At 40.7% G+C, this 16760-nt stretch overlaps 1 protein-coding gene across 1 annotated transcript in view; it reads left to right on the forward strand.

The window, feature by feature from the left end:
- Positions 1 to 16760, forward strand: part of gnb1a (guanine nucleotide binding protein (G protein), beta polypeptide 1a) — a 41700-nt gene that overhangs the window by 17275 nt on the left and 7665 nt on the right. The window contains exons 2-6 of the mRNA XM_033629071.2: positions 10416 to 10522; positions 11449 to 11487; positions 11799 to 11905; positions 15346 to 15409; positions 15928 to 16090. Coding sequence (XP_033484962.1) covers positions 10466 to 10522; positions 11449 to 11487; positions 11799 to 11905; positions 15346 to 15409; positions 15928 to 16090 — 430 coding nt within the window. The 5' untranslated portion in view covers positions 10416 to 10465. The remainder of the gene's footprint in view (positions 1 to 10415; positions 10523 to 11448; positions 11488 to 11798; positions 11906 to 15345; positions 15410 to 15927; positions 16091 to 16760) is intronic.

A 16760-nucleotide genomic window follows, 5' to 3' on the forward strand; every position in this document is an offset into this window, starting at 1 on the left:
CACAACTCTCTCTCCCTGATGCTGTTGTAGCTGACCAGGAAACCGCAGGCAGGTCTTCCAGCTCTGGTGTTTAATCTGCATTTGCTATAGAGTTACTGAGTCGCACACTAATCTGCTTGTTGTGCTACACCTTAGCATGTGTTGTTAAAGGTGTATGGCCTAAAGTTTCTGTGCGAAACTTGCACTTGTAAACTTGGGTTCCACATTATGTGCATTAATATACATACTGTGTATTCTGCATGCGGCTGCGTGCACGGACCATGATAGTGCATTGAACCTAGGGCTGCTTGATTATGGAAAAAATCATAATTTTATTTTTTGTCAAAATTGAAATCATGATTATGCGGTGCACGTGATGACTGATATTGTTTACATGACGGCATGTCATTTCTGTCTCTACATGGTCGCACATCTTCAATTCTCCTCTGCTCTCTGTATCGTGCACAGCGGAGTTTGACCCTGATGCATGCACACACACAGACACATGCGCTCACACACAGACACATGCGCGCGCGCACACACACACACACACAGACCAACCTCTCTTGCTCTCCCTCTGCCATTTTCCGCACGCTGTTTTTGAAATCTTCCGCGATCACCTCCCCCCTCGCATCATTCATAGTTCACCTACTTGACTGGCTCATGGAGTGAATAGAGGAGAGGCGGGGACGGGGTGGTATTGCGCATGCGAAGCTTCCGTTGAAGACAAAATAGCATCTCCAGGCATCCATGACCAAAAATCGTTTATCCTCGATTTCATTAATTTTGAAATCGTTTGACCTCAAAATCGTAATTGCGATCACCAGATGATTAATTGCAGAGCCTTTCGAACTTAGGTAGTGTTAGAGGAAATTAGTTAAGTAAGTAAGGGTAAGGGTTGGGCAGGATTTGGACATCATCTTTTATCCCCAGTTTGAAGTTTCAGTACATTTTTTTAAGCAAAAATGTAGAGGCGTGGTCCACCTCAGAAAAGAAAGGAATGGATCAGCCATTATTAAGCCAACACAATCCATCACAAATGGATCGGGTCAGCCTACTATAATAAACGACTGGCTGTTATATTTGACATAACTTTGTGTGATCATAATATTGCCAGTTTGGTAGTCAGAGCTAGTCAGTGGATAAGCTGTCACTGCTGGTTAGACTCCAAGTGCTGAGCTCAATGAGATTTGTCTAACTCTTAGTAAGAGAGCTCAGGTGTTAGGGAATGCTTTTAATGTTGTTGTTTTTTTCGCTGGATGGATGGATAGAGAGAAAAAGACGAAATGAGTTGGCTTTTCCCCCACACAGTGCTTTTCTAAAAGCCATCCAGTGGCATCGAGACCTGAAAGTGCAGTCCCATTGTGAGACAGGAATAGGGTTTTTTGAGCCATCTGCCATGGCTGATTCTGACCTAGGCAAAATGTGTATGACAATTAAGATAAAAATTGACACTTCAAAACAGCACATAAAATTGATTTACATTGCTTGTTTAAATCAGAAGGAGGTCCAGTAATCTTGTTTGAGTTCAAGGTTTCTGGTGTGTATATTGACATCATGGATGCTCGGGGATGAGATTTTTCTAAAAGTTTGTATCTGTTTTTTGTTTTGCAGGTAGGGCTGCTCAGTTATGGCTTGAAGCATTATCATGATTTATCCAGATTGTTTTGGTCAATATTGAGATCACGATTAACACAATTACAGGCGCTACTTCCGTCATCATGGCTTGTGGTGAACTTGACATGCTGCAGGGCCACCCTGCCTACCTCTACCTGTACGTGATGTCTCTTTGCCTTTAATGTCAATGGGGGGGGGGGGGGGGGGGATCAATGCTGTACCAAACTATTGTGAAATACATACATCATTCTTCCTCAGTGCAGGCTGTGCAATTACCACAGATGAAGCAAAAACACTTTATATACCTGACTACTTGTAATCAGATACTTTTAAAAAGTGTATGGCCTGGGTTTAAAGTGAAAGACATAGGTCTTTTTATTAAAATCACCAGTTATCATTATGTTACAAAGCCTGTTAAAGTTCCGACTCTATGACAGGTTGATGCGCCCAAAGGCTTTCAAGCTGAGACTACCCACAGAAAATGACAGATGATAATTTTAGTCCAACCAAGTTCATACTAAGGAGGAGGCCATGTTAACAAGTAATTCTTTTTTGGACGCAACGATTTTTATTAAATGTATGTTTATCAGCATGTTGATGCAGATACAGTGATAAAAGTTGTTTCCTCCAAAAAAGGAGTCATTGTTAATCTTGCCTCCGCCCTAGTATGAACTTTGTTCAGACTAAAATGTTTCAAGTTGATCAGAAACCCAACTTCCAAAGCAAATATGATGAATGTGTGGCATGTCGACTATATCAGACAGGGTGGAGTCCAAGTATGAGTAATGAGTGTATTTTTCTGCTTATGCACAAATTTCACTCTTTCTTCACTCTTTGAATGCTGTGTTTTGAACATACTGTTTCAATAACACTAAATTTAAACTCATTCATCTGACAAAATCAATAATTCTGTAAAAAAGAGTCATTCGTAACTGCTCTTATATGTATTATGTTAATTGTAGTTACTGTTTCATACCTTTTGTATCCCTCTTTCATTTAATAAAATACTATCTAAAATACTCTGTAGCTCAGCAAAGTGACTTGTCTCAGTGCAGCTTCACTCAGCTTCTTTCACTCAGTCTTGATTATTTGTTTACCAGCATGGGTTAGGCCTAATATAAGTCAGACTGACCTAATTTCGTGTGAAGCGCCAGCCTGTCCTCTGGTGTTGCAGCACCACACACAGCGCCTCCTGCTGATCCTCCCTCCTTTCTGATTTTATCCCCACATTTGTCTGTTAGCATAAGCCTGCCTGTCAGGATGTCCTGTGTAACCTGTTATTGTAATGCAGCTGATTGCATAGCCTGGTTCAAAGCCTGGATGGACACTGGCAAGCGCAATGGTAGTAGCAGAAACCACAGAGCAAGTGTATTTGTAAAGTGTGTGTGCTGTCGCCACATCCGCTGAATGTTTTGACAAAGGGAAGAGAGAGAGACAAGCACAGCAAGGGAAACACCCTTAAAAAGGAAACGCCTGCTTAGAGAGGCTATGCGCTCGTATTAAGGTGGAGGCAGCATGCTGACACAGATGATGAGTAGTCGAATCACTGCCACAGCCAGCTACTAAAAAAACTTGCAGCAAAAAGCAGTGCCATCCATATCCTGCTGTATCTCACACTGTACGTGTCTAGGAGCAGCAAATCAACCACAACCAAATGGCACTCTAAAGCACGAGAATGTAGGATCCCACAGAGAAGCAACTTAGCAGGAACAATCAGACCGGGAAGACGGGATGCAGCCCTCATGAAGGCACGGGGTGGGGCAGCTGGTATCTAAGCAGGAGGGCGTAAATTATTAAGCCCACTATCTTAACCCCACCTTTTAAAAACTAGCGTGTGTTTAATACATGGCTGTGTGTCTGTCTCACAGCAGGCAAAATGTATTGAGAAATAATTGTCATGATAATGAGATTGAAAATATTAGTTGATCGCATAGTTCTATATGTTTACCTTTCACATGCAACAACACCACTCAGGCTTTCAATGCTCCAGTCACTTTTTTTTGTCTTTGGTACTTCTCCGCAACACTTCCCTGCACCCTGATCCCACGTACGAAACCGAAAACACGCACTTACACGCCATTTTCTCATATGAACTTTGCCCTTTCACACACGTAGTACAGAACAGTGGGTGTGCTCTTACCTACTGGAAATACTCAATTTGGATTGGGTGCGGGGTTTCGCCTGGGTAGAGAAAATTAGCCGGTTTGTAATTTGGTCATGAACAACCGAGTCTCTTGGCATTCCTTGTATTTGATTATTTTAGCGATGGCCCATACCAGCACACGTTTTTTTAAAATCTGCTTGTCTCTCCAGCTTAGTATTGTGTCCGTCTAATGACCCTTCTTCTTCATCCTCAGATGTTTGTATTTTTCTGGGTACGTGCCATTTGCGTGTTAGAAATGTCTTCCACACACCCACTTGGTAAAGTTGTGTTTGCATTCTCATATACAGCTTGTCTGAGTTGTGTCTATACAAGTTCTCGGTTGTAGTCCATGTGTGAAAGGGGCTTTAGACAACCCTTTCTTAAAACCTAAGTGGCTCAGTCAGAGTGAATCAGTTCAAACTCCTTGTTGTGAATTGTTTGTTTTATGAGCTCCTCAGTTCTCAGAGGCTCCTTTCGCACTTGACAAAAATAACACCCACTAACATTTGGCTTTTGTCTTCAGAGGGAAATGTTACATTTGGCAGTTTATTTCTGTCCGGTTTTATGCTCGTTAATATTTCAGAATTTAGGCCATATAGAACAACTGCCGACCATGTGTTTTGAATAGCTATATAATAGCCTACACTTTAACAGCAATAAAACGCTGCAAATTAAATAACTTGAAAATAAGCTAAATGAAGAAGCGGCCTATTTAACATTGTAACTAATCACAGGATTAGTGGCAGCGGCAAAGGAGGGAAAGGACTCGGTGCACCCCAATATGTCTGTCTTCCTCTGTTTTCACACAGCCACCTAGTCCTTAACACCAGAAGCGCATTTCTCTGCGCTGGTCAGCAAGCAGTTCTGCTCCTCTGTTCTCCTCTAATCAAATGTAAAGCATTGGCTCTGTCTGCTTACATGTTTGTGTGTGTGTTGTGTGTGTCCGCTTGTTTCGCTCTCTGTTTAGACACAACTGACAAGGAGGTAGGGATACACTCTGTACGGATTTGTTGGATAAATAGATCCATTGGTAATTAATATCCCAAAATCTAGTCTGGGTAACGTAAGTTTATATTTAAATTGTCTTGGCAACATATGTTATAGGTCACACAATATAAGACTATTTAATATGCTATTATAAGTAATTAATTAGGAAAATTTCCCCAGGAAAATTTCCCCAGACATTTTGGCAGTTGATATTTTCATCTGCTGGACAACTACATGTGATAGAGGCCAGAAGCCAGCATATGACAGCTAACATGAACTCTGATTCTCGGGACAAATGACTCTTCAGTAGTCTTAGGTTTTATTGGACCTAGCTCCGATCAGCAGTGATGGAAACATGTCAACGTGGGGGGATATGCTAATTCTTGCCCCTTTTGTGGTGCAACTGTTGGTAACTTCTGCAAGTCTTTGTCATCTCAGCCCCAAACTCTGCCCATCTCTGTCCAGAACGTGCTCAAACATTGTTCCAAATAAGGCCGCACTGACATTGACTGAAAAAAATAACAGATCTAAAAAAAATAAGTGACTGCCATAACATTTTCACCAGCCTTTTACGCTTTTTTCAGCCATATACCAACCCTGTTTTCTGAACAGGACACACCATAAAATAAAGGCGTACTTGTCTGCTAGCAGCAGGAAAGTATCCCATGGCCTATTTTTAGGTAGTGTTCCCTCATGTAAAAAAATAAATAAATAAAAATGCATATGTGCTAATTTTGGTGGAAAAGGGGCACACGCAAAAAAAGGCTTCAGTGTTTTAATAGATTAGGATGCCATACTTTTATCACCTGGCGTACCCAGAGCATATGGACTAAGTTTTTAAGATGGGTCCAGGCTAGTATAGCAAGTACCAGTTCATAAAAAACATGCCTGCATTGGCCCCAGTCACAGTCACTCGCATTGAAACGTCACAGGGAAAGGCTAGTGTTATCTATTCTGTCGTGTTCGTTTGCTGTGATAACCTAAAGACGTAAAGAAGTTAAGTTTGGGAGCAATTGTCATATTTCCAATATATGGTGAATATAATTAATTGTCAGAGTCAGAAAATTTTCCTTAAACTTTTATAAAAGGGATTTTACATGTGTCTGCTATTGGTTCATGTGCTCTTTGGTAATTTCTCCTGTTTGCTTTAAGTGCGCGACACCTAAGACCAATGTGGTTACATTCATCTCAGAAGAAAAATTAGGCCTGCAGTCCATTGAGGACATTTTTTTATGTTTCATAAAGGTTTATTCATGCAGGCTTATTTAACTGGGTTTCATTATGTTGTGTGACTTTGTCTGTGCTGACTCCATGTACAATATGTACAGTGCTTTGTAATGTATATGCTCATTTGTATAGAGTATTTGGCTGAAAACCAGATGAGAAAAGCTATATTTTGGATGGCCAAGAAAGCCAGGGTGAAGTAAGTGTAGGCCTCCTCTGCTCAGTCTTTAATACTGGGAAGCTTACAGAGCCTTGCTCCCCTTCACCAAGGGGTTAATTAGCAGCTCCCCTCCCAATTGTCCTCTGCTTGTTCACTCTCATTAGTTTAATCTGGCTCTGTCCTCCAGCTTGCTTCTCTTGCCTCTATCCTCTTGTGCACCAGAACATCTCACTGCCTACCCGACTTCTTATGTCATCAGGGTGGAGCCTTTTGTCTCCCCCAAAAATCTACTGGCAAACCCCTCCAGACCATCCTGTGATTTATGTCCCTTCACACCTGCTACCCTTCTGTTTTTATTTAGCCATCAGTCATTTTTGTTTTCATGAAGTTGTCCTTGGGTATTTTAATTGAAATAAATAAATCCATCATTCAGATCTTTATTGTAGGATTACATTTTTCCTTAGTGTAGCTATCAGAGATCCATTTTGATTATTTGTGCAAATAACTTTAGTGCAGTATGTGTTCATTGATGTGATTGGACATATTGTCTAGTTTTGTCGTCCTTTTTCTTACCACTGCACATTAATGGTTCCATAACTATGAGGAAATTTGTTCCCAGGTAGAGACCTTTTTTGGACATTTTAGGATATATTTCTAAATTTAATGCAAGTTACTATTAAATAAAAATGTTAAAATATCTTTAAACTTGCTCTCTGAAAATTCACAAATGCATTGTTTCTATTTATCATTACTTTCTTTGAAATAGATATTTACAGAGAAGTCCACTCACATTATTTTATTTCTCATCCTTTGCACTGTATAATGAAACCTCCACCGAAATGTTCTGTGATTACAAAGCTCATATAGCCCAGTAATATGTCTGTACGGTGTGGAAATGAATGGTGCATGCATGATCATGGCCGCATGGGAAGGAGAAATACCAGTGAAGTGTGTTAGTGTGTGTGGAGTCAAATTACACTTCCTCTCTCCTTGTCACTGTGTTGTGCTCGAGATGTCGGAGCTGATAGGAGTGGCTGGAAAATGTGAAGTCTGCTTCCCTCCTCCTCTTTCTCCTCCTCCTCCTCCCCCACCACCTCTCTAAAAATAGCTGGCAGAAAGAGAAGGCAGCGAAGTCGAGGCTCTATCTGTTGGGCTGCCAGTGGTTTCAACACTCCCACCACCAGCACAAGGGAAAAAGAGTCCTCTGAATCACACCTCTAATACTAATTGCCAGCAAAGACTAGTGCCTTATTTTATGTTTCTGTCAGTAGAAATTCTTTTGCATTTCATCAATTACACATTAACCCAATCTGGGATTTTGTTGCATTTTAGACGCCAGGTTATGTTTGAGCACTGAGACCAGTGAATAAAAGATAAATATTTGTTATTCATTCATATAAAGCAATTTTTGGAGAGGTTTTTTTTAAGGAGCTAGTAGTGGAATGTTTCTGACAGACTGCATCGATCACCTGACCTCAGCCCAACTGAGCATGTGTTTTTCTTATTCAAGCCAAAAATGAAGACAAAAAGCCCCTTAAAACAAGAAAGAAGTCAAGACTACAGGCCTGGCAGGGTGTTACATACCAAGCTTCTGGTGAAGAAGGATTGTAGATTTCTCGCAGTTCCAGATGCAGAGTTTTTGCAAACAAATGACTTTTGTTTGCATCGTAATATGTCTGTTCTATTACTGGTACGGATTATGTGATGTTATCTGTTAATGAGCACCACCTGAACCAATACCCAGTCGAATATGATGTGATCATATGGTTTTCAGACAAACTGACCAGGATTACCCAAACGCTTCAATAAACATCTTACTCGGCCACCATGGACCGCAAAGGGTATTCCAGTTGTGCCCTCTGCCATAATATTATTTAAAGCCAGGACAACCAGTGCTTGCTTGCAGACGGAATGGATGCTGTTCACATGTCATAGCAGCTTCAAGGTTTGTGTGACCACCAGCAAGTAACATTTTGCGCCGCAGACTCCACCCCCATAGTTCCTGGGCCATGGGAAAACACTACCTCAGGAGCAAGTATGTTTATAGGAGCAGGATCTGGTGCCCTTTGCATTGTTGCTCTGCAGGGCTTGGCGAACGTATCAGAAGGACAACAGTGTGTTTATAATTAATACCTCTGGACTGACAGTATAAGATATAGTTACTAAGGTGTCCTGAAACAAAAATTCAACAGCAGTGCCTGAATTTCAAGTGCTATTTCTGGCAAAAACCCCTCACCACCACCACCATGGCAGCAGTGTGCATTTAATGCCTTTCAGTGACATTTTACAATTAACAGTGAATTAGACAGAAATACAGAAAATTGAAACAAACTTGTTAGATTGTAACACAAGGCTTCGGAGGCACGGTTATTTTAGCTGTGTGTAACAAATTGAAGTGAAGGAAGATTTATTAGCAGTAGAACTTTGGTCGTTGTGTTATTCATGCACTGCGGTGTATATGAATCATCCTAACGTAGACTTCATCAACCAGTAGAAGATATACATGGTGCATTACACCTTTTACAGATGTCCAGGTGTTACACTTTGAAATGTTTTCAGGTTCCGAAATATGTTGACCAGCTGATAGCTTTTGTTGAAAAGGCCACTGGTGGGTTACATTTTCTCTTACACAGTATGTGGACTGTTACAGAGAAGAGAAGAATTAGCCCATGATATTACCGTGAGATGTTTTTATCAACCAAGATTAAGGGTTAAAGCGCCTTGCCTGGACGCAGACCCATTTAGCAGCGCTGGCCAATCAGGTGACAGGTAGCGACTGAGATGTGAGGCGCTTGAAGGATAAGGTGTTCATTCAGAAGGTCTCAACACTCCCCAGGACAAAGGACCTATATTGAAACCCAGAGAAACAGGGAGGTAAGGTGTGTGTGCAGTATAAATGGTACTGTAGTTCGCTTTTGTTTGACACATGGGCAGTGATGTCACGTAGTGTTTCCTAGAAGGAAGTTAAGTTTCATAAAATTGTGTTCGTAACTGGTCCTTGAAATGAGTGAGAGGAGAGAGCGCCAAAGGAAAACCATTCCTTAATTTTCCTCACTGGATGGAGTCATCCATCGTCATTTTTCAAATCATCCTGGAGTTAACTGTTTCAGTGGACAGCTGTTTAGGAAATTTTTGTCTGCTGACTTTTCCAGGCACTTAAAATAGTAACAATGGTCCCACTTACACTGTCTTCCATCAGTGTCATGCCTTTCAAGACTGTAAGCCAGATTTCATAATTGTGGCAATTGTATTTTTCTTTTTAGTAGAATTTGTCGTCTTTTTATGGAGAGTGAAAGTGTCGGTGCTAAGAGCGTCAACCAGAGGATTGGGGTCAGCGGGATAGCCACTGCTTTTAGGATCATCAGCAGGTTTTGTCTTAACCGGATTTGGCTGGAGGAGCTGAATCAACTGTGTCCCAGGATTACAGGGATGACATTGGAGGAGAGTTTAGAGTCCAGAGGCCAGAGCATTGACAGCTTCGTCAAACCTGGCCCATCATCTGAGCTCCATCGGGTTCCAGTAGTGCAGCAAAACCCAAGCTGGTCTCTTGGTCTGCCTCTCTGCTTTCTTGATATCTGGACTCTTAATCCTTCTTTTGACAGTCCAGGGGTATGTTTGCTTCTTTATGGCTGAGTGGAATTTTTTAAACATTTTTTTAAATATTTATTTTTGCCGTGGCTGTTGAGGAATGGTTATCAGCTGCTCAGTGTGGCCAAATCTTTGCCCGGGGGTTTGCTATTGTTTGTGAGGGGAGAGAGAACAAATTCAACATCATCCTCAAAATTGTTATCTTAAGCCTAAAGTAGCTGCTTAGTGCTTGTTGCTAGGTAACAGTTTCAAGCTGGCAAGGACAAGTCTCGAGCTGTCTAGAAAGTGTTGGGCTGTTGTGATTCCCTGCGACTTTGTCTGGGCCTTGCAGATTGGATTTAAGAGACTATGTGATCCTCAGCTGCATTTTGTTGAAGTTATCATGTCCATCAATCAATCACAGACGGTGAAGCACATCATGTCTTTAATGTAATTTGGTGCACTAGTATTCAGAGTAAAAAAGTCATGAGTACAAGTTACCTAACTGTAAATTTTGTGTATTACCAGGTTGGAAATTAGCACCAGCCAACAGCCAAATGCTGGTAAAATATGCAAGTGGCTGCAAGATTTGCCTTACTCAGCAGCCAGAAAAACATTGGTAAAATATTGGGTGACTGGTGGATACAAAAGAGTTCATTTGCAACCCTGATTACCACCAACATGAAAAGAGCAGTATGTAGTATGTATGTTGAGCCTCTCGTTTCTTGTCTCCTCCAGATCAGCAAGAGTCTAGGCGGCGGAGCGAAGCACACCATTAGCAGAGGAAAATGAGTGAACTGGATCAGCTACGCCAGGAGGCTGAGCAGCTCAAGAACCAGATCAGAGTAAGTCCTTCAACATCCTCAAGTCTGCCTGCTTTGTTTGTTTTTTAAGTTTTATTTTGTTCTGGTTGTGAAGATCGACATTTTGTCAATTAAGGTTTGTGCTTGAGACTGATATTTCAAACTGGTGTTGATGAAAACAGATTTTTCACTGAGAAGCTTCTTATTTTGATGATGCTTCATTAATATTGACATTGTAAGGATACAGCACAAATGAAGCTACTTCAGCCATTCAGAGTTGACCTGCTAGATTAAAAGGTGTTTCGTACTTCAAAATGCAGGTCTGTCATGGTTAAGTGTTGGGAGATAGAGAAGTGTTCACAGGTTTTATACCCAATGACATTATATAAGTACATGATAGTATGTTAATGCATGTTGTCATTGGCTCAAATGTTAAAATTCACTGAAATCATTCCTTAAGACGCTGTGTAGCAGCCACCAAAGACTAGTGGGATGACAATATTCCATTATGAGCCACTGTACTGTATATCACAGATGAATGGTGTGACACTAAGCCGTCTGCAAAAGCCCATACAGGGTTCCCATCATTGTAGTGATATGCAACCTAATGAGAATCCATCTTTCTTTTATGTCATTTTAAATGGTTATGGTCATTGCCACAATGCAGTAAAGCTGAGATCACACAATTATACATTTATGATTTCATTTTGACATAGTACATTGATTTAGTAGTCAAGGAGCCCCAGAGCCCACTGGCTTTTGAATTACAATATGATATCATTTTGTGACAGAGACAAGATCATTTTGATTACTAGTACTGAAGCTTTACTCTTTCAGTAAACTTTGTGCTATAAACACAATTTGGTTTATACCAAAAATGATTCACTTTGCAACACAGAACTTATTTATTCACCAGTTGTGAAGACTTTGTGGGCTGAAATAGATTTGACTGAGTTGTTGTGTTTCAGGATGCCAGGAAAGCGTGTGCGGATGCTACCCTGTCTCAGGTGAGTAATATGTTCCTACCATAATCTTAACTCACCATTGTTTAGTTAGTTAATTTTGATCAAATATATTACCAACTATACTAAAATCAGCTTTCTTGTTTGGCTTTGGGTGGTGTTTATACTGAGTGCATGATTTGAAAACTGCATTCTTGTCATGGTTTTGTTTGTTATATCTTTAATTGTGCCTTTAATGTTGTAACCAATAGAAATGCCACCTCACTATACCACACTACTTGAAGTTTGAGTTCAAACAGCACAAAAATAGATGACAGTCTGAGCGTAACTTTTTCTCCCATCCTAATCCCGTTTAGATCACAGCTAACATCGACCCTGTTGGCCGAATTCAGATGCGCACTAGACGGACACTGAGGGGGCATCTGGCTAAAATCTATGCCATGCACTGGGGCACTGACTCAAGGTAATCTCATTCAACTTCATTCTGTCCATTAACTAAATATTTCATCCCATCAGCCCCGCCCCCTCGCCTAAATGCAGGAAGTGGATATAAAGGCAAGCTTGACTGTCTTTGTGCTGGTTACTTTTCCTGAGGGTCCTTGTTAAATCATGACATTCCACAATAGCTCACTCCTGCATCCAAAAGCAGTTCTTTTTTGTTACATCTGTCCCGAGCAATCTATCAGGTTAACAAGTACTCAGTTTACTAACAATTCAACAGTGAGATATTTCTACAAATGCACAATAAGTAATACATTTTTTGTTGAATACAAATTGGGCATGAATCAGACACACTATCTTTACTGTGCTGTGTGTCTATGTGTGCTGTGTTTGTGTGCATTGGGGGTGGGGTATGTGGGTAGGGAAAATACTCAAAATGGAGTCAGCCTTTGTTAGAGCCGTGTTGAGGCTAGATAGCCAAAGCAGATGAAGCAACACTCCTCTGTTCACATATAAAGCCTTTTCCCCAGAGTTGCACACTCCTCTCACCTCAGCAACCAACAAGTTAATCACTGTGGTGCTGGTGTGCTTCGGTCCACAGAGAGACCATTGCAAACTGCTATGTCACCTCATCATCTTTCCAGTCGTATACCTAAGAAAAAGTCAACCACTGTTTTTATCCACTGTCAGCTCTTCCTGTTTGTTTGTTTCATCTGTTAATGTTTTACCTCCCAGAGGAGTTGGGGTATTTATTAGACTACCTGCTGAGATTCAGCCACCCAGAAAGAAGGTCACATGAAGATGTTTTGACCCATAGTCTAGGCTAAGTCTGCTATTTTTAGCCCCATGGAGACACTACTTGTATTCAGTCTGTAGTGGGTTGCCAGCAGTTTGAGAAAGAAAACCATCAGTTGGTTCCACTTCCTCTCGTTAGCTAATAATATATCGAGTTAAATGTTCAGCGTGTAGTGCTCTGAAGATCCAAAAACAACAAAAATCTTTATCCTCTAAGAGGCGAAGCTTTTTAGATGTAGTATTTTAATTAAGAAAAAAAGTTGTAGCCCAAATTCACTGTTGATGCTAATGATCTTGTGGGTGCAAACAACTTTTATGTGAGTGCTTTATGTGAGCGTCCAACTTAAACTGTAGCCATGTCACTGCCCTGATCCATCAATGGAAATAGCTGTTTTTTCCCTTCCCAGTTTTATTCTAATGCATGTGAGAAATCTGATATTGTAGTCCATAAGGCAGTAGGAAAGAAGGGTGTTTCTTTTTCTTTCTTTCTTTCTTTCTTTCTTTTTTTTACAGTAGCACTTGGTATTGGCGTCAATAGAGGGAGCTTGAATGATAAAGATTGAACTAGATAACCTTAATCCTCATGGAATCAGTCATAACTCATGTCCCACATGAAAAGATTTCTTCATAACCACAGTTGACTCGAAAGTTTTTTTGTTTTTTTTTTGTTGTTATTTTCATGGCCTTGCTGATATAATACTGCCCTTGTTACAGTTGCCTTATGTTTCTCAAGTAAAGGGCTTTCAAATCGATGTTAATTTCTTTATTACATATTTGCCCATTTTATTATAATCTAGGGGTGCATCACTTGAGGAAAACACGCTTTAATGTCGTTAAATATCGCAATTACAATATTCCTTGTAATAAACGGATATTAAAGTGTATTTGGTTCTTGACTCAGACTCGCACAGTACCTGTCCTTGTGCCGCGTTGTCTCTCACTCACCTTGTCACACTTTCCCCTTTCATCTATGCAGAGTAGTATAGCAGCACTTGTCTAATAAACCTCACTCACATGCGTTTAGATTCTTAACAGCGAGGGATCTGCCTGATTGGCCAGAGTTATCATGGCATGTATCGGACACAACAGTGCCTACAGACAGAATGTAATTTAATATGTTGTTACTATATTCAGAGTACGGTATTGCAATGTGTTTATCACCCAGGTTGACATCTTTAAAAAAAAAACCTACATTGTACAGCCTTAATATAATCATTACAGCACACTTACAATACAATGTCTGCATTAGATTTAATAGACAGAAATTTTAAGAGTGTTATAAGCTTCAACAAAATGGCACCAAGCATTGACATTAGTCTGTTAATTATTGTTTTTCACATAAGCCATAACCCATCATGGACTTAAGCATCTGAAGTTGTACTCTTAAAAACCTTAATGTGATTTCGCATAGAAGCGCTTTATATCAGCTGAAGTTCAGAACAAGAATGTAAAACGTAAGAAGAAATTGTAAAATCTCATCCTCTTTTTCTCCTGCTATTCACTTAAGTTGAACAGACCTAGAGCCAAACACAAACTCCTCTACTTGTGTATGTCACTCAACAGCATCACAGTTGCTCAAACAGACCTGATTGTGAACTCAAAATCAGAACTTTTCAAACATTGGGAGACTATTACCAGACATGTTGCCAGAGCTCTATTTTGGCTAGCAAGTGAGCACCTTAACACATTGCATCATCATCTCCCAGCTGTCACACAACACACACACACACACACACACACACACACACACACACACACACGCACACACACACACGCACACTCACAAGCATTGCAGCAGAAGTTAATGTGGGGCCCTACCTGAAGTCCCTACACTTTCCTGTTTCTGACATCATCTTTTATTATTTTAGTTTAATGTGCTAATTTTAATGCTGGGAAGTTCATGCTTCATTTTGTTTTAGACTGAAATTCCCAGCACAGACCTCTGTGTCCCTGGCTTATTATCTGCTGGAGTGTGCACATCTGAGCGCGTTCCCGTCAGCCTGGTAGTTAAGATTTGCATAGTCCCAGCAGGCCTTGGTGTGTTCACTCCTTTTCCTGTTCCTGTGTGTATTGGGACCGTCACTGTGGTTACTCTTGTTGGATTCACCCAGATAGCAGAGCACAGCCACAGAGGCACCTGAGAGCTGTCTCTAGAATGCAAAACAGGGTTTGTAACAATTCCTCTTAGAATAACTGTGCTTATGACACAGACTCTGCAGATTGTTTTTTTAAGGCACATGAAATATTGAATGTAAATAAATGCTCTTAAAGTACTTATGGTATATTAGAATTGCACAGAAATGAATCACCTCTCTGGATCAATCCAAGGATTAACACCAATCATTCTGTGAAATACTGTGATGTTGAAAAGCAGCAACTTTAAAATCAGGCTGGGACATTTTTATGTGATACACAGGTGCTTTTATATTCACTAACAAACTTTATTTCAGCGTTTAAACTCCATCAAGCATGGCGCTCATCAATTAGTCAATCCAAGTTTATTATTCACTGTTGTGGCCTTTGCAGTTTTTGTTAAATTATCAGATTAAATATGATGAGAGATGCCATTTTTTTTATATGTGATTAACTACCTATTCAAAATGGGCAATGGACTGGTCATTTTGAATTGTTCCATAGTTTGAGCTGTCTTGTCTTTCTGTTCATCAGGCTTTTGGTCAGCGCCTCCCAGGACGGCAAACTCATTATCTGGGACAGCTACACCACAAACAAGGTACTGAAACAGTCTCAGTGCTGTGTGTTTTCTTACACTTCTAGGGGGAAAAAATTAGCATGCCACTTACTCAGCACTCATCATTGTGTGCATATGCATTTTAGTGTGTACAGTTTGGAAAAGCATTTCAGGCATTTAATCTTAAAATCAATCTGAACCATTCATTGGATGTCACATGTGTTTCACACCAGTCAAAATCAAAAACTGGAAAAAAAAATGTGTATGGTTAAGTCTAAATGTCTAAATGTTTTCTTATCTTTTCACCAAAGCTAAAGTCACTAATAATCATTACTCCCCCATCTTTAGTAGGTAGTTTCATTTAGATTGACAAAGTGCTGAGTTCATTATAAAATAATTCACAAGTGTTTGAGGGTGCCAAGTGATGCTATTTATAGCGGGTATTGTGCCCTTGAAAGGTTAAGTTAATATTGCGGACAGACTTTGTCACATGCCCTCCCCTCTCTCTCCCATCTGTCACTGCATACTATCTAATATTAAATCTTCCTCCTCTCTTCCAGGTCCATGCCATCCCGTTGCGCTCCTCCTGGGTGATGACGTGCGCCTATGCCCCTTCTGGGAACTACGTTGCCTGTGGAGGTCTGGACAACATCTGCTCCATCTACAACCTGAAGACCCGTGAGGGAAACGTGCGTGTCAGCCGTGAGCTGGCCGGACACACAGGTAGGCTGGACACATCCATTAGCATTTACCCATCAACCCCAGGACTTTTTGAAGGTCAGATTTATCTGACAGTAGATCCTATTTGTAGTGTTACTCACTAGCCCTTCTTACACAGAGATCCCGCAGTAGGGCCACAACAAAGACCCTCCATTATGCCAGCTTTGCTTATACAGAGCCAAACAAGGCAGACATAATGCCACCGCAGTGTGTGATTTTAGATAGCAGGCAGGCTTTCCGGGAGCAAAAGAGGCGTGATTGGCGTGACATATAACAGTTTCATCCTAGCGTGACATAAAATAAGCCCTGGCAATGCTTTATTAGCAATAACAGTGGCATAACATGGCAATAACAATCATCCCTATTATATGGCGGTTGATCTTGCCCTCTGCTCTGAGGGTAAGGAGCCCTGGACCTCATTGCAAACATTTTCAGTTGCAGTTCTTTATCTTTGATTTATCTGCTAACTGCAGCTAGCTGCTTTTTAAATCCGGGTGGTGGGTCTCACACATAACATGTTTTCAAAATGTCAATACCTGTGCTGTCCTGCCAATTGTTCCTTTCACACAGATGTAGATTTGGTGCCGTTACTATCTATGCTGCCAGCTTAAAGGCGAGACATCTCTGTCCCACCATTTCGTAATCGTGCCTTTTGTACAGAACGGTGAGGAAG

This window comes from Epinephelus lanceolatus, chromosome 8, assembly GCF_041903045.1.
Source record: "Epinephelus lanceolatus isolate andai-2023 chromosome 8, ASM4190304v1, whole genome shotgun sequence".
In the NCBI taxonomy this organism is placed as follows: Eukaryota; Metazoa; Chordata; class Actinopteri; order Perciformes; family Serranidae; genus Epinephelus; species Epinephelus lanceolatus.